We start from the raw sequence: 19170 nt of genomic DNA on the forward strand, positions 1-19170 counted from the left end.
TTATGGTTTGGTAGGATCGGACAATATTTGGCAGAGACACAACTATTTAAAAATATGTAATCTGAGGGTGCAAAAAAATCAAATACTGAGTAAATTGCCTTTTAAGTTCTTAGCAATGCATATTACTAATCAAAAATTATGTTTTGATATATTTACGGTAGGAAATTTACAAAATATCTTCATGGAACATGATCTTTACTTAATATCCTAATGATTTATGACATAAAAGAAAAATCGATAATTTTGACCCATACAATGTTTTTTAGGCTATTGCTAAAAATATACCCCAGTGACTTAAGACTGGTTTTGTGGTCCAGGGTCACACACACACACACACACACACACACACACACACACATATATAGATAGATTTGAAGTATACTACAAGTGCACATTCAGTGCAATTAAGCCAAAAAAGTGCAGTGGGTCAGTCATGTATCTTTTCTTTTGTACCAAAACAGTATTCAAGAGGAAGACGTTACTATGAATAAATTGATCGGCAACATACAGGACAATTTACTTTAGATACTATCCACAGAGTGAGCGGAAACCAACATGTGATTTAGATGTATCTGACTAAATGTGGACAATACAGAGAAAATATCATATCTGTGAAAAAAAAAACACCAACAAAAACAACCTTAATGCTTTATGTACAAGATAATATCATATAAGATCCTCTATATGCTTGTGTTTATGGCCAAAACACACCATGCACATATAGTTCAGAACACTCTAAAAACGGCTGGGTTATTTTTTAACCCAAAATGCTGGGCTGAGTCTGTTGGGTCATTTTGTTGGGTTATTTTATTTATTTTTAAACACTTTTGGGTAGTTTCAATTTACCAGGTGTTGGTATAAACCTGCTGGGCTGCATCGCTGGGTTGCTTCAGGCCAGCCCTGGGTTATTTAACGCGCCTTGAAGATGTTTAAATCGCTCCCCAACTGTCATTTTGGAAGAACAACGGGGCAAAGACACGGCTTTCAACAGTTTTAAGGTAAGTTTATTTAATGTTTTCATTAATAATTATTTTAAATTGGCAGAATTATAACTTTTTTTTGCGACAACAATACTGTTACACTTCTAACTTACAGGCCAATATTATTTACGTTAAATGATGAACCGTTTACATCGAAAGGCCAACCTACGTTACTCTCATAATCGTGTTAAGGTATCTGAGACGACAGATTAATACAGTTTTATTAAGTTTCAGATAGTGACGGATGGCTGAAATATGCGAATATCTGTGAAAACAGAGGAAAAGGTCGTTTCTGACACTGAAAAGCGAATTTAACATTTAAGGTTAAGTGAGACAAATGAGTTCAAAGTGAATACGACTTTCTGCTCTAATGTAAACGCCTGCAGTTGTCCATAACGACATGTAAATCATACAAATTACGTACAATATAGTCAGACCGCGGGTCTAAAAGAACCGCAATTCTCGAACAAGTGATTCCCGGAAAAGAATCGACGTCTCAGGGCATTTCAAAGTGCGCGCACGCACAGCGAGTGACGTAGGCCGCGTTAGTGAGGTGATTTGATGATTTGTGGTTTATAAAGTCTTTTTACATTACTTACGTAAATAAAGGTTTTTGGTAAGTCATAATTCAAAATGTTGTTTTTTTCCTGTCAGAATAGCACATGGATACATTTGTGAGAGAAAAACTCACCGAGTGCAGTCTTATTGAGGCGTCTAACGGTAAGTTCATGTTTATTTTATATTTTACATAATTGTTTGTCTGTAACAATGAACTAACGTTAACCCTCACGTAACTTAAACACACATATATTTTTGTTTCGTGCTATAGTTAAAGCTGCACTTTGTAACTTTGTGTTCAGAATGTACATAATTTATGAGTGTAAACATCATATAACGTTACCCATTTTCCAATTCGTGTTTTTGACTTGTCCTCATCACTTTGGTACACCTAGAAGTGTTTATATATGGACTAATTTAACGCTGCGGAGTAACCCAGTACCTGCGTGACTTGTCATAGAAATGTCTGTGTACGCGCATGCAGTATGATCTCCCTTATCTGTGCCAGTGACTGTTCATGTGTGTTTGATATAGCCAGCATATTAACATAAAACTGTGATTTATAATGACTGGAACATCCTATTGATTACACCGTTTAAAAGCACACCTTCCAGCCAATCACTAAAGCATATTCCGCTTCTGTAGACCTAGTCATAGGTGAATTTTACTCATAATCATGATGGACTCAATTTCATGATGAACTTCACACAGTTAATTGAACTGAATCACCGTTATTAAAACAATCTGTATTTTGTTTACTTTATTTTATAGGTTGGAACAAACATGGAATTCCTTAACCGAGAAGAGTCCATAAAACCCCATCCAATTGTCATGGCGATTTAAAAATGCCAGCAGATCTCTCAGGCATCGATCATAATCAATGAACAGGTAAGGATATTCTGGACAATTTTAAAAAGGAATTCCAAATTATATAGTTTATTGCATTTTTCCACATGTGAACGCATACATTGTGACATAGTCCAAACGCAATTGAAAAGCATTTAAATTTCAAATGCCTTACACAGAAAGCTGTCAATTTGTGTCAAGGGTGGGACTATACTGTGGGGCGTGTTTGTATTGGGAGATATTTTGTAGTTTTTACCCCAAATCTCTCACTGTTTGCACTCTGATGCACGTCAGCAAAACAACATTGCAGCTCTACTCTTATTTACCTATTTGCATCTTACCCTATATTTTATTCCTCAGATGAAAAGCATTTGGTCAATGGTGAATACTGACCAATAGTACCATGTGGCTCTAACTGTTATCAGGGGATAGTAGCTGAATTTGGGGTAAAAATGACATATTTATTGTGTAAGGTGCCAAGAATATGGGGAGATCCGGGTTGCACTGTCTGTTCTTTAACACGCATCTCTCGGAGTGGCAGCTGCCTTTAGTAGTGCCTTTACCTCCATTGTTAAAACATTTTGGCACAGTTTTCTTTGAGTGACGTCACCTCCCAATACAAACACTCTCCATAGTATGGTCCCACCTCTGACAAAAATTGACAGCTTTCCATGTGAGGCATTGGAAATTCAGATGCTAAAGTAATTGCGATTCCAGTTTTGGCAGGTAACATGTGCGACACAGTGAATAAACAGACATGGTAATTAATAACACCTCATGTACTTGTTCTTATGATGCATCTACGCTAACATTAGTCTGTTTCTCTCTTATTCCGAGGTCACTGCAGTCACCCGGATCCAGTACGTATCCAGACCAGATGGTGGATCAGCATCTAGAAAGGACCTCTACATCCCTGAAAGACAGCGGAGACCAGGACAACTAGAGCCCCAGATACAGATCCCCTGTAAAGACCCTGTCTCAGACGACCACCAGGACAAGACCACAATCTGACTTTGCTGCAGCCTGGAATTGAACTACTGGTTTCGTCTGGTCAGAGGAGAACTGGCCCCCCAACTGAGCCTGGTTTCTCACAAGGTTTTTTTTCTCCATTCTGTCACCGATGGAGTTTCGGTTCCTTGCTGCTGTTGCCTCTGGCTTGCTTAGTTGGGGACAATTAATATCAAGTGATATAATCGACTTGATTGCACAGAGGGACGATATATCACTGAATCAATGATGAACTGACTTTAACTGAAAACTGAGTGTTTACTGTTGTCCCTTTGCATTATTACACACTATGCTATGATGCTGTATTTTTTCAATATGACAGGCTTACTACTCATAATACATGGAAAATACAGCTGCAAACAGACTTTGGTTTTCCATTTGAAATTTGGCAGTCACCGTGCATTCATGAAAACAGAAACAGTAATTTTTGTTCAGTGTTTTTGAAACAGTGTTTTAGTTCAAGATTTGCAATTGTGTTTGGATTATGTCACAATTTGTCACATGTGGTAAACACAGTTGAAAATACAATTTGCAATTCCTTTTGAAAATGGTCCTTCCATAGACAGGCTCTATAGCAGAGTACACTGCTCTCAGGTGGAGATCTTTGCTTCAAACCTTTCTAAGTGCTTGACAATAGTTCACCTAAAAATGAAAATTAATAATTATTCACCCTGGTCTGAAAGCTCTCGGATTTCATTGAAAATATCTTAACTTGTGTTCTGAAGATGAACGAAGGTCTTAGGGGTTTGTAACGACATGAAGGTGAGTAATAAATGACCAAATTTTCATTTTTGGGTGAACAATACGTTGAACTACCCTAAGCAGTGCACATCTACCTACATAGGAGTCTTTATATACTTGATATAAATTTTAGGACATCTTTAAATTATTTTACATTTAAATGTAAACACTTTTAATTTTCAATGTCATTTCACTGTGTATTTAAATAGCTAAACATGCAAAGTGTAATAGTTAAACAGTTAGACACAGGTCATTCAGGAATAATTTTCTTATTTATTGCAACTATATTTCTGTGATTTTTGCATTTGCTGGAAACAATTTTTTTTTTTAATTCAAAAATAAATTTATGAATGTCAGATGGCATTAAAAATATTTTTTAACAGTCTAAATAACCTGTATTCTTCATTATTTATTAATCCATGATTGCTTTGTTAAGCAAAAGTGAAATTATGAGAATAACCCAGCACCACAAAAATGCAAACACACAAATGGTAAAAATGACTATATCTTGGGTTTTCTCAATAACCCAGCATATTGGGTTAAAATGTATAAACCAGCATGCTGGGTTACTTTAACCCAGCACGTGTTCAGTCCAATATTTATCCAGCGCTGGGTTAACAATTGGGTTATTTTTAACCCAGCCATTTTTAAAGTGAAGTAATCTTGCCACATGATATTTGTTAAAAATGTGCCTAACCCTATTCTGGAAATGAAAAACTATGACAAAGCCTTTGTGGGGAGTATGGGTAGTACAGTTTGACTTGTGAAAGTGCTCTGATTTACTTCTGTTTCCACAACCCTCTCATTCTCTTCTACTTCTCCATCCTTACTGGAGACTGTCTGAGGGGGAGCGAGAAGGTCTTCAAGAATGCCCAAAGATCCTAGCGCTCCATCCATAGCTAAGAAGCTATTAAGACGTCCATGTATCACGGGAATACAGGGTAAATCCCAGCTGAAGTCATGATGTGATGGAGACACCAACAAAGGGAATTGGTCCTCCTCTTTTAGCTCTTCCTCTGTTATCTCAGAGAAGTCTTCATTTCTCTGTGAAGCTGTCAATAGCTGAGGTTTATAAGGAGAATCAATGCAAAACTGGTCTGTTGTTGGCATTTCTGTGACATGAAGCACCGTTGGATAAGAGTCTTGCCTCTCCAAAGACAGACTGACTTCCTCAACGGGAGTTAAGGGAGGATCGCTGTCTCCAGGAAGAGCTCCCCAAGGGCCATAGCTGTCATCCTGAGAATAAAAAAAAGTATGTAGATGCAATAGGAAAACAATGTCAACCTCTAACATTATTTTTGCAATAACAGGTGCAATATTGTATCATAATTGATACAAATTGGTAGAAAATGCCTTTTGTGTAAGTCGGTGATAGCTTTAGGATGTGTGATCTGCTTTTTTCACTCTTTTCTTAACTATTTTTACAACCATCTTTCCAATTAAAAGCATGCTGCACACCAGTTAGTTAAATATTGACAACATCTAATAGATTTAGCAACCAAATCTCATAACAGGTAGAAATGTGGTACAAGGCATCAGAAAGGTTGAGAACCTCTTCAGAACCTTGTTATTGTGTTAAATCTTATTTTACAGTTTCGTATAATCAAAGTTCAGTTTATTCGTTTAATTGTTGACCGATACTGAGGCCATGTATAAGCATGACATTTTTGCTACTGTGCTTCATAGTGGGGGGAATTCTGGTGGAAAATTTTCTAAAAAATATGACATGTTTTGTATTTTTGAAAGGTTTCATTTTCAGGTCATCTGTCCACATGCCAAACAGGATACAGAGTCAGTATTCTTGTGCAGTGGATTTGTGAATGCTGCTTATAATACAACTGATGCCAGCAGACACCTAGCTGTTATGTCGAGGTTCTGTGACCTCCTCAAGTTCAGTATGCTTCAGAAGAGTGAAAATAGAGTACTTCTATTTGAACCTTTGAATTACCCCATCCAGGCTAATGAGCTACTAACTAAACCCACATCACAAAATTACTTGTGTTGTGTTTGTTTTAAAGAAGGCCTCCAAACTCATAATATTGCAACATGATCATTACATTTAAATAAAATGTATGAATGTATAAATAAACATTATTACCTTTAGTAGTTTTATAGCATAGCTGTTATCAAATTTAGGTAGATTTTCGAAAATCCAAGAGACTCCGATGGACATGCACATTTTCATCATTCTGTAAAGAGAGTTTTTTTTTTTTTGAGAAATATAATAACAGTTACACACACACACACAACTTACACACTGTTCACATGGACTGTGACTGTAACATTATGAAACAACGCAGACATGAGCCACATTGTGAAACTACTTGCACAAATGAAAGTTCAAACACTTAGTTAAATCAAAACGCCCTAGTTCAGCACGTCACCTCTGCCGCACACATTTCATGTACATCAGGTTGGCCAGGATCACCATAGGAACAGCAGCAGCCAAACAAATTCCAGCTATCATTCCACCTAGAATCACATTAAGCACTTTAGGATACACAAATGACATTCAATTGTATGAACAAATCTGCATGAACTGTTCCTAATATTTTTGAAATTACTTCATAAGCGCATACTCTATGAATAATGCATGAGTATTATTCAGTGTCTTTTATACGCACAGTATGCCATTCTAACCCTCACCCTAGAAAATTGGTAATATTGTAGTCTGAATGTGCACTGAACCTCATGCTGATTCTCTTAAAGGGACAGAAGGGACAGTTCTTTCATCAGTAAAACACACAAAAATGCTGAAAAATGTCTCAGGGTATTTTGTCCATACAGTGAAAGTCAATGTTGTCCAGTACTGTTTTGCATCTCAAGTCTTCAAAAAAATCTTCTTTTGAGTTCCACAGACAAAATAAAGGTGTACATGTGTACAGTACAGACATAAGGATGAATAAATGAAGATGTCAGATTTCTATTTTTTTGATATAGCAACTTCTTATCTGCACATCCTTTCGTCAACTATTGTACTTACAAACACTTCTAACCCACGTAATAATCACTTCTGCAGAAGCCTTCTAGAAATATTCATGTTTGTAATTGATTGTGGTCGAACTAATGTGATTTTTAGTTTAGTTGAGTTCCTATACATAATCCAACACTCCTTTATTTCAAAGATCTTTGATCTTTCTCATCTATTTCATAAGGAAAGGCACCTGTTGTCTTGTATGAATCAGTTTGGTGTGGTAGTTTGCTGGGACAACAGCAAGTGGCAGGTTGTCCTTTCGGCCCTTCACCAGCAGAATTCCATGCAGAGACCAGGATATCATAACACTCCTGTTGGCCTTGCAGCTCCCAACTCAAAGATCTAGGAAATGCATAAGGTACAGTTTCTGCAAGAGAGCACAGAACATGAGGAGATGAAGAGGGTTTCTTCCAGGATGTTTCTTTCTGCAGAAGATAATTAAGCATTGTTTTGCATCACTCACACTCTACTATAGCAATGACTGGTTAGCTGACTGACAGTTTGTCTTTGAAACAGGTTTTATGGTTAACGTTCAAAGATCTTTCAGTAACTCTGTAGAATGAAACATGAAAGTTAAAATGCTCATGTAACTGTTCAGTAGGGTGGAGATATTTAACACTGGCAAAACTGTTATGTACTTTTTCTGTCTGTTCTGCATTTTTTTAAAACACTGTTATGCCACTGGATAATAACAGACATTTTTTAGTTACTGACGTCTGTTTAACAGCTTGGTTAGAGTAGCTTATGTTGGAGACCGAAACATTTGCACACAGCCACATGCTTTCCGCTGTCTACTTCCTGTCATGCCCTGAAGCCACATGTTAAGAATAGCTGCTGAGTCTCAGTCGCGTTAGCCGGAGCTGTAACTTTAAAGACACAAAATGACAGAAAACAGAGGGCCTCAAGAGATTTGAGTGAGAATCTAGAAAATACGAGAATACATTGATGTCCAGCAGGATTGTACAAGACATCTGAATGGCCACTAACGTATTCATTGATAATTAATCATTTTAACACATGCGCGTTACACAGAGAGGCGAGGGAGACAATATTTAGCGCAAAAACATTAAATGTGCTGACATATCAGTTGTTTAACATTTATATTTAGTTTTAAAAGTCAACATGCAGTGCGAGTAATTTATGAGAGTAGGAACTGTAAAGGCATTACTGTGATTTTGTTCGTCTTTATTATCTTTATCGTTTTTGATCTACAGATTTAAACTATATTCACCATGTAGGCTACAGTGATTAACGAATTTATTAAAACACATTCATGTAAGGTTTTTAACCAATTTTGTAAGGTTTGTGCCACTACTGCTCTTAAGTAACAGTCATTTATGCTGCGGCTCCCTGCTCAAGGGCACCTCAGTCGTGGTATTGCCGTCCCGAGACTCAAACCCACAACCTTTGGGTTAGGAGTCAAACTCTTAAACCATTAGGACACAACTTCCCCACAAATTACTTTTTGACCCAATTAGTCAAAAAGTACATAAACAATGCAGCAAGCATGTGAGCTGTTATCAAAGGCAAAGCAGCCCATTTTTGTTATTATGTGAATAAATACTATTTAGTTTTTTCAGTTTGTTATTTGTCCAAAAATTACAATACCATTATTATAACTTTTTTGACAGATTCCTAAAATATGTGTGTTTTGTCTTATAACAGGTGGTCTAATAAATTGTTAAGGACTGTATGTTTTCATAGCATTCAGTTGGCACATTTGTTTTAAGGACATTGGGCAGAATGTGGAATAGTGGGTTTTTGTCAGTAAAAAAAACAAAACAAAAAACAAAAGGGGGTTTAATCTGATTAATCAAAAACATAATCGGCCAACTAACTGATGATTAAAATAATCGTTAGTTGCAGCCCTAAATAATTTTGTGCGACTACAAGTATATTATAACATTAGAAATTGAAAGTCACCTGCTACAGTCTTAAACATGTGAACCCCATCTGTGAATAGTTTTCACTTTCAGTTCAATCTGACATGTGGGCCTGTCCCTCTGAGAGTGACATCTTTTTTTTCCAATAATAATAATTTTCTTGAGCACCAAATCAACATATTAGAATGATTTCTGAATTATCATGTGACAGTGAAGACCGGAGTAATGGCTGCTAAAAAAACTACTTTCCCATTACATTAATAAATTACATTTTAAATTATAGTAAAATATATAACAGTTATTAAATAATAGTTATTAATTGTACTGTATTTTTGATCAATTAAATGCAGCTATGGTAGGTGAGACTTTAACCAATTTCACAGACCCTATACTGGTCAGATGGCTTGCTGGTTATTTAAGATGCCGGTGAAGCTTGTTTCACACTCAGTTTCATATTTTGTTGCATCAGGGTATGAAAAAAAAAAGAAAAGAAAGGAAAAGCTGATTTGAGCTGGTCTGTAGGCTTTATAGGGCTTTTTTGGGCACTTTTCAGCAGGTGAGTAGTAGATCAGCTGGCCTCCCAGCTAAACCAGTTAATAACAAGCTTTGCCAGGCTGGAAGTCCAGCTAAAACCAGCAGCTTAGGCTTACGCTGGTAAAGATTTTCTTTTATAAAATGTATTTTTTATAAGCATGCATATTGATTTTGTATAATCCATTAACGCAACAAGATATAAAACGTTTTAAAAGTGTCAGTCCCATGTCAGTTGCTTACAAAACCATTAGTTGTTTGCAGTCACAGTTCAGCAACACACAGAACATCAGTTTTAGACCAGTGGTGTAGAAGTGTAGAGGAGTTGGGTTACTGGAAGAGGATGTGAACTCTTTCAGTAAATGGTGGAAAACCCTGCTGTCAAACTGTGGGTGTGACTGTGATGAGTCTCAAACCAAAGACAGGTAAAGTCTTTCCACTCTGCTAAATGCACAGAGGTGCACTGCATTACTTGTGGAGTGAGGTTTAAGACGCCAGAGTTGTTGTGAAAAAAAAATCTCTTTTTTTATATATTTAGACAGTGTTAACGAACAAACAAAAGTTCTGATTCGTATGTATAAACCATGTGACTCCTGCCCTCATTCACACTTACACAAACCACAGCCCATCACACAGCTGTTTACTCACGGTTCTGAAGAAGTCTCTTGTCAACATGTCTCTGGGAGTAAATGGTGTAGTTTCTGATAAATCCCCTTTGTTTTTCTTGGTTGAGCTCTTCCCATCGGATCAAAATCAGGTTTTCCCCTATAGTGGTAATAGATACATCTGGACCAGCTTGAGGCTCTGAAAGAGAAACAACAGAGTGGATTGAGAGATTAAGTGACACTTCAATCTCTGAGCAGGATTTTTTTTTTTAAATAATTAAAACCAAAATGTAACCTTTATAAATATGGAATGCCAAAGCTGCCAATTTTAAAAATAAATAAATACATAAATAAATATACAAATAAATGTAAATAAGAATAACTAAATACATAAATATATAAATAAATATACATAGAAAAGCAAAAAAATGAAAATAAATAATTATTTATACATTTATTTCCATATTTATGTATATATTTATTTGTTTCCATATTTATTTATTTATTATTTTATTTATTTATACATTTATTAATTTCTACATTTATTTATTTATACATTTATTTATTTTTACATGTATTTATTTATACATTTATTTATTTATACATTTATTTATTTCTTCATTTATTTCTTCCTACATTTCTTCCTGCGTAGGGTAATGAGGAGGGCGTGGTTTACCTCAGACATAGCAATCGAGCTCAGAGTAAGCGAAGGCGAAGGGTTGAGGCCACAGTGATGCCTATTGTGTGGCGAAATACAATTAGTATATCTCACTGACGCTGATACGGTCTGTGACTGCGAGGTATATGTTCAAAATCCTAAATCTTACTGTGTGACATGGATAGGCTACTCTTTATTCCGGACATGGCCGTAGAACATCGTTTGGTCTGGATTTGTAAAATGTCCTGGGCTAACAAACATGAAACAGGGACTCTGCAGTGCTTAATTTGTAAATTGCGAGGTCCCGGAACAAAGCGGGGTAACGGATGCCGGATGCATGTGATTACAGGAGGGAGAGGTGACGGAGCACTCACGCAATCACATTGGTCAGCAGTTTAAGTGATTGACTGCATGCATCAGTTGCTTTTAGGGTCTGTATGTTCATGAATAACATGGAAATGCCATGCAATTTTAAAACAACAATTTCCAGGCCTAAAAACGTTTTGAAAAAGTTGTGGAATTTTATTTTACAAATCTCTGTACGTCAGTGAGATATACTAATTGTATTTCGCCACACAAGAGGCGTCACTGTGGCCTCAACCCTTCGCCTTCGCTTACTCTGAGCTCGATTGCTATGTCTGAGGTAAACCACGCCCTCCTCATTACCCTACGCAGGAAGAAATGTAGGAAGAAATAAATGAATAAATAAATAAATGTATAAATAAATAAATGTAAAAATAAATAAATGTATAAATAAATAAATGGAGAAATTAATAAATGTATAAATTAATAAAAGAATAAATAAATTAATATGGAAAAAAATAAATATATACATAAATATGGAAATAAATGTATAAATAATTATTTATTTTCGTTTTTTTTGCTTTTCTATGTATATTTATGTATTTATTTATTCTTATTTACATTTATTTGTATATTTATTTATGTATTTATTTATTTTTAAAATTGGCAGCTCTGGCATTCCATATATAAATGCTACTGTATTTAATAAACTCATTAACTGACTTATTTTTTTACAAATTCACTGTCACCGCCCTCTTGTAGCAATTTAGAGGGAGAGCAGGGTTCTTGTATCCCTTTTTTTAAATTTAGCCTAATGTTTTGAAATAATGCCTAAAATTTCTTTAGTAACTGTAATAATATAGTACAAAATAAAAAAAAATGTTCAAATAAATGCTATTATTCGGAACTTTCTATTCACACACACACACACACACACACACACACACACACACACACACAAAAATTTAAATAAATAATAATAATAAATAAAAGTATCATTAAAAAAATCTAATAAGTGCATATAGGTGAGCAAAAGAGACTTAAAATATGACTGTATTAAGTTTAAGTTATTACTAGTATTACATTTGAGTAAGAATGATCTCACCTACTAAATTCTTTACACAAACCCCGAACAGGTGTGCTTTTGTCAGTAGTTTCCCAGCAATAATAATAATAATAATAACATAAGCAACAACATAAAGCTCACACAGACGTTGAAAGAAAGAGAGAAAAACTGCAAATATAGTAATCATGTACTTACTCTCTTCCTTTGCATAAACCTGAACAAATGCAGGGTCTGAAACTCCACTGGCTTCTTCAGTATATAATGAAATGTTATACAGGACTCCGGCTCGCATTCCTGGAAGAACAAGTTCAGAATTGTTTAAGGATTTTATGATGAAACTTGAATAACGACTATTATTATATGAACTACATTAATCTACAAAACATATTATACTAGTTTTTAACCATTTTAATTATTTTCAACCTTAGATGTTAAGATCATTAGCAAAACCCTTACCTTCTAGAAACGTACAATTATAATCTTTTCCTAATCTCTTCCATTCTAAGTGCACTGGGCTCTGTTGCCACTGCACAACAAAACCCAGAATGCCCTTCAGCTCCTCACTGTACTGAGACACATCCCATGCTAGAAGCACACTGCCCCCTGCTGCTGAACCTAAATGTGTTATCATGGGGGCTGGTTTACCTGTGACACACATACACGGCAACAAATATAACATTTCTGTGTAGACTCGTGTAGATGGCTTTTAAAAGAATACTACCTCTTTCTGTGAGTTCTACATAACTCAATAAATAAACAGTTTCTCACCTGTATATGTCAAGCTTACAGGAGCAGGCGGGGAGGCACCAGCTTCTGTCACAGCACTGACATTAACCGCGGCTGTGTTCAGCTGAAGAGTTTGATGATTGACACGAGCTGAGCAATTCAGTTCGTGGATCTTGCCTTCTTCTTTATAAGATAACTTGTAATACAACAAACCTCCACTGTCATATTCTGGTCTATAGTGCTGTAAGAAGGAGTAATAAATAGTCAACAAGCGAGTTCATGTTGAGGGCAAAGGCCTATGAGATTATAAATTGTTCTTTTTAGTCAGTTCTTTCAATGAGCTGCCTGATGTGGTTCACAAACTGAACTGAATGATTCATTCTCAAACTGGACTGCTCCAGTTCACAAAACTTGCTTCTTGAGTGGGATGGAGAAATAAAGCCATAGTCCACCCAAAGAGCATCTCATTATGGTTTAAAGTTAATATATATATATATATATTTTTTTTTTTTTTTTTTTTTAATATAATTTTTATAACTTTATAATTTTTTTTTTTTAATAACTATTAGTTCATTTCATTTCATGCTTTGCATGTTTGTTTGTTTTTTAAGCACCGGCTATGACTATTTGCATATTATGAACTCAAAGTAATGGATCATTTTTGGTTTGGTTGGATAAGCCCTTTAATTTTCACTCTAATATTTAAATATAATGGTCTGCTGTATAATGTCAATGAAATTTCAAAATTTTTTGGGTCAGAAAGATTTTTGTCTAGAAATAAATACTTTTATTCAGAAAAAGATGCATTTAATTGATCCAAAGTGACAGCCAAGATGTTTTTTACTTTACTTAAATATTTCAAATAAATGTAAAATGTTGTTCTTTTGACTTTTTTAATTAAAAATACAAATATCATGGTTTCCACACACACACACACACACACACACACACACACACACACACACACACACACACACACACACACACACATTTGTTGTCTTTGTGAACAGTGGGGACATCCCATAGGCGTAATGGTTTTTATACTGTACAAACTGTATGTTCTATGGCCCTTCACCAACCCTACACCTAACCCTAACCCTCACAGGAAACTTTGTGCATTTTAACTTTCTCAAAAAAAAAAAACTCATTCTGTATGATTTATAAGCGTTTTGAAAAATGCATGGGGACATATGTCCTCATAAGTCACCCTCTCCTTGTAATACCTGTGTCATACCCATGTCATTATACAGAGTTGTTTCCTGATATGTCACAAAAACAAGAGCACACACACACACACACACACACACACACAAACTGCTTTTCCACGATAATAATAATAAGAAATGTTGCTTGAGTGATAAATTACTTATATTTGTTTATAGACATAAAGAAACCCTCACCAATCCCAAACCTGAAAGTAATTTATGTTATATACAGTTATTCCTTTGTTTGAAATCAACAATCTAATTTCATGTTATGATTCATCTGTGCAGTAGCTGGTGCTGTTACCTTCCACAACACTGTGACATTCACAGGTCCATGAGGACTGGTTCTGCTGATGACTCTCCACACATCAAGTTTGTGTGAGGGTGCTAGAACATATTAAAACTGAATTATTGTCAAAATAATATGCAGGTAAAACACATCGACTAACCTAATCTGACTATAAAGGAATTACCAATTCCCGGGCTGGTTATATTGAAGGGATGACTCCACATGCTGCAGTTTGTTGAAGAAACGCATACTCTCAGCTCAAACTGATAGGGTATCAATGGTTTTAAGGCTTCCTGCATCAGAATACATCCATCTAGGAGCTCCTTCACACTTCCCAAGCCCTGATCAAATATGATAGCAAAAATCTCTAAGGCAGCTAATGGATGGTTTGCTTTCAAAGAAATGGTTGATCCAAAAATGAAAATTTGCTTCACCCCAAGGTCATCCAAGATGTAGAAGAGTTTGTTTCTTCATCAGAACAGATTTGGAGAAATTTAGCATTACATCACTTGATCAATGTATCTGCTGCAGTGAATGGGTTCCGTCAGAATTTGAGGTCAAATAGTTGATAAAAAACATAACAATAACCCATAAGTAATTGACACAGCTCCAGTCCATCAATTAACATATTGTGAAGAAAAAAGCTGCATGGTTGTAAGAAACAAATCCATCTTTAAGACATTTTTAACTTTAAACCATTGCTTCTGGCTAAAATATGAGTCCTTTATCCATAATATTGCTTTCTTGTCTTGTCTGAATCAGTAGAAAAATATACACAGTCCAACCCAGTCCAAAACAGTTCTAAACAAATATGTCGGTAGATTTTGATGTGAGAGGACTGACTCACTGCAAAATACGTAAAATCGTATTTTAGCCATAAACAAGCTTTTTGTCTTCACAAGAGATTAACCGCTCGACTGAAGTTGTGTGAACTATTGTGATTTTATCAGCTGTTTAGACTCTCATTCTGACGGCACCCATTTACTGCAGAGGATCCATAGGCAAGCAATTTATGTAGTGTTAAACTTTTCCAAATCTGTTCCTATGAAAAAAAAAAACTTGTCTACATCTTGCATAGCCTGAGGGTGAACAATTTCTCAGCAAATTTACATTTTTGGATGAACTATACCTATTATTTACATGTTTTTATATGAGAAATAGGCATTTGACTCTCACCCAGTCCTGGTCATCATGTGCTTCTCTGAACCTCAAAATTGGTTTCAGTGTATCTTCCGAGGTATTCCAGTATATTGCAGGAGAAAGAGTGCCATTTTCAAACACAACTCTTGTTATCTCTGGAGTGCCTGGAATCACTGAACATTAAATCAACATTTAATTCAGGTTAAACAAATCTTATCTTGGGATGTCAAAATATATTCTATAGCACTTTTACTGAGTGAAAGAAGAAGATCAAGAGACCATGATATGATCAAAATGAGAAAGTGCTTCAGAAATTAGTAAGTGTGTGTAGTTTATTCTCTTACCAATGTCCCATATCGAGAAGTTAAAAGTAGAGTGTGACTCTCCTAATGCATTGTGACCTCTTACATGGACTTTGTATGTCATGTTCTCAACAAACAGTGATCGTGGAATAGAGACATGACCATCTTTGTTCATCACATACTGGAAGAACTGGGAAGTTCTGTCACTTTGCATAGAATAAATACATAAGAAGCATAAATATTGTTTTGATTTTTAACTCTATATTTGAGAAAGGTTTCTTATATGATTAAGTGTACAATACCATCTTTATGTAACCAAACTGTTTAAATAATACAACTTGAATAAGAAATACTTACTGAAATGTCACTGTGAAATTTGTAAATAAATATGTCTCAGTTGTGACCATCAGAGAGCAGTTTACATACTCTGAATTTTGGTATGTGAGGCAGCTGAATTTCGGTTTACCTGGAGGGTCTAAAGCAGAAAATTGATTAATAACTGCATATTCGTAATCAAAATCTGGGAAGTTGTTCAGAATATTCACAACTAACTAGCATTTTTAACCAAAGGAGAAACATATGGGGAATTAATGGTTGGTGAATCTCACAAATGTCACAGAATTTTCATTCATATATTTTCATATATATTTATATTTCATGTATGTGATCTATTGTCTCTTAAACTCCTTAAGCTATATTTAACCCTTCAAATCATTTAAATTAATTTAGATTGATTCAGTCGTATGAAATTATATTTTGGCCTGAATAAGCCAGTTATTGGAGATATTATTGCATCTATGGTGTAGAGCGTGTGAACATAACATATAACATATGAACTTACAGCCAGCCTTGAAGTCTTGACCGCAAACAGTGTGCCAAGTGTCTCCCTCCTTCACCTTGCAGAGTAGCCAAAAACTGGGCTGACTGATGACTATTTGTGTTTTTATTACAGAGCAATTAATTGTTTCGAAAATGGTCTGTCCATTGAAGACTAAGGCAAAGTGTCTGCCACAGTGCTCAGTGTTCGACTGGCAACCTACAGTCAAGTTGGAGCCCAGGTGGATGACATCTGAGTCTACTATCAACTTTCCAACACAACTGACTCTGTAGCAGTCTAAGCAGAGAGAGAAACCCCTATTCTGTTACAAGCTTGATCATAAAACATATTCAAATGTAATAAAAATGCAATCACAGTGACTTTACTCACCACAGAATTTGCTGCTGAAAAGGAGAAAAAAGACCACCTGCCAGACTCTGATGAAAAAATCCATTTCATGCCTTTCTTGTTCTGGGCCTCAGTGTTGATCATTGAATAATGAGAATATTTTTTCCCACGCTTCATGCCTAGTCCTTAAGCTTCTTCTCCTGTCCTTTCATTGCATGAAGCAAATCAGCATATATCCTATTCAGAACAAAAAGTGGGTTGCCTTCCATATCATCATTCCTTTTTAAAGATGTAAAACAGGTCACATATGTGCACATGAGTATATTAAAGGTATTAAAAAACTGCCAAGGTTGAATGTTCACAGAAAATGATAAGCTTGCGATCTAGTCAGCATTCTCATGAGTGATACTGAATGCTACAAGCCTAATCTTTTTTATGTCAGCCTGGTTTTCTCAGAGTTGTCTTGCTCTTTTAAGGGCCAATGACCTAGATTTGTGGTATTTGTGCCTTCTCTGAAACTTAAACCACCTTTTTAGTCATCACGATCATTAACTGCTATCAAACAGTTACTTTACTGTACAGCATACATAAAATGAAATATTCTGATGTTACATTAACTTTACCTTTAAAGTCATGCATTATAGAATCATGTTAATTCAATATACTGAAAAAGTGAAAACCTAATGCACTTACAATAGTGATTTCTCCTCAGTTTGGGCTCCTCTGCTGTTTCCATCATAGATGTCCACTAGCTTGATCCACAGGACTGACAACTTAACATAACAAAGGAACATTTGATGTTATGAGGATGTGAAAACCAGTGGAGGAAGAGAACAATACTCATTAATTCAGTAAAACCTCCTCATGAAGCATGATGCAATGACTCTCATTAAACATACATTTTACACACAAACTCTGTTGATAGCATAAATATACTTATGCAAACTAAAGACAACTAAAAATGTGAGGCTCTGGAACAATGCAATTAGACGTTCCCTCTCACATGTGCTTTGCGTGTGAAAATAACACCAAAGAACAGCCTTCCTGCCTGCCCCAGATTTTTGATCTCTTTAAAACTTACTTTCCATCTTAATCTTCAAAATTTTTCTGGGGAAAACCAACTGACATAGATGAATCGGAGATACAGAGTAATACAAAGAATGCACTAATAACAGATTAATAAGAAGAGGCATTTATAATAATAATAATAATAAACAATAAAAATGATAAACTTCATGAGATCAAGTTATTTACTGTAATGGTGTGGAAACTGAAAAATGAACAAAACAAAAGAAAACAATGAGGTTATTGTTAGTCCCACAATTACAGTTTGTGTAAAAACTGACACGTCTAAACCACAAAGGCAGACCACAAGTCTTAAATAAATAAAGAAAGGAGGAAAGAAAGAAAGACATTAAAATATCTCATTGTTTTGCATGCTAAACTTAACAAATTTACCTTAATAACTTTTTGTTTTGTGAACATGAATAGACATATTAAAATATGCACACTTTTAGTGTTTAACACAAAAACTCCCCAAATAATTACTCATATTCTTTGTCACTTCAAAGTATTTAATTAGACAGTTGCTAACCTTTGAAATCTCAGGAGTCATCTTATCTTTCTTTAATAAAATGAATTGAGGTCTTTTGACCTCATAATAACAATGCATAACTTTGGTCTTTGAGTATGAAAGGGGGCGTGGTCATCAACAGGTAGTTCTGGTCATCGAATCCGATTGGCTGCGCTGATATGTCGCAACCTGTCCTTCAACGCTTGTATAGGTCGTTTGTCCAAATCCCTGAAATACGACCCATCAGAGCATATACTACAATTGCGCCCCTATCGCCAAAAGGTCGTTTTCATATTAATGTTTTGTACTCTTTTATTTGCCCTCTGGTTTGCGTTTCGTGTAGCTCAGTTAGTAGATTATTGCGTTATACCCTGATATGTAATCATGCTATCATGGGTTCGATCCCAGGGAATGGACGTGCACGAAAATATGTTCCCTCAAAAGGTTTATTTATTTGATTGTTTGTATGTTTATTTTTGTAAAATGGTCTTTTGTGTTATCCACACATGCAAAGTTGGTTGATAAAATAACTGCAATAAAGTAATTAACAATTACGTATTTGTTTATATATAGATTATATAGGCCTAATGTATTCTAGATTATTTAAGCAATTATAG

The 19170-nt window shown here is 35.3% G+C and overlaps 1 protein-coding gene and 1 long non-coding RNA gene across 4 annotated transcripts; one reads left to right on the forward strand and one right to left on the reverse strand.

Moving 5' to 3' along the window:
* Positions 1-731: 731 nt before the first annotated feature.
* On the forward strand, positions 732-3383 carry LOC132151293 (uncharacterized). Of its 3 annotated transcripts, none has more exons than XR_009436365.1 (4): positions 732-998; positions 1635-1700; positions 2310-2426; positions 3222-3383. It is a non-coding gene; the product is annotated as an uncharacterized LOC132151293 (long non-coding RNA). The 3 variants fall into 3 exon arrangements; XR_009436366.1 differs by lacking the exon at positions 3222-3383 and adding an exon at positions 3102-3172; XR_009436367.1 differs by lacking the exon at positions 732-998 and adding an exon at positions 1463-1533.
* A 1410-nt stretch (positions 3384-4793) lies between these two features.
* On the reverse strand, positions 4794-17261 carry LOC132151294 (leukemia inhibitory factor receptor-like). Its single transcript, XM_059559398.1, has 15 exons — positions 17023-17261; positions 16657-16929; positions 16173-16290; positions 15858-16021; positions 15550-15686; positions 14558-14714; positions 14389-14471; positions 12922-13120; positions 12610-12798; positions 12349-12447; positions 10170-10325; positions 7298-7474; positions 6518-6605; positions 6232-6322; positions 4794-5369 (listed from the first exon to the last, which is right to left on the reverse strand). Exons 1-15 carry the CDS (start codon positions 17084-17086, stop codon positions 4851-4853), a joined length of 2514 nt encoding a protein of 837 aa, XP_059415381.1. The 5' UTR covers positions 17087-17261; the 3' UTR covers positions 4794-4850.
* Between the last annotated feature and the right edge of the window lie 1909 nt (positions 17262-19170).

This window comes from Carassius carassius, chromosome 10 (genome assembly GCF_963082965.1).
Source record: "Carassius carassius chromosome 10, fCarCar2.1, whole genome shotgun sequence".
In the NCBI taxonomy this organism is placed as follows: domain Eukaryota; kingdom Metazoa; phylum Chordata; class Actinopteri; order Cypriniformes; family Cyprinidae; genus Carassius; species Carassius carassius.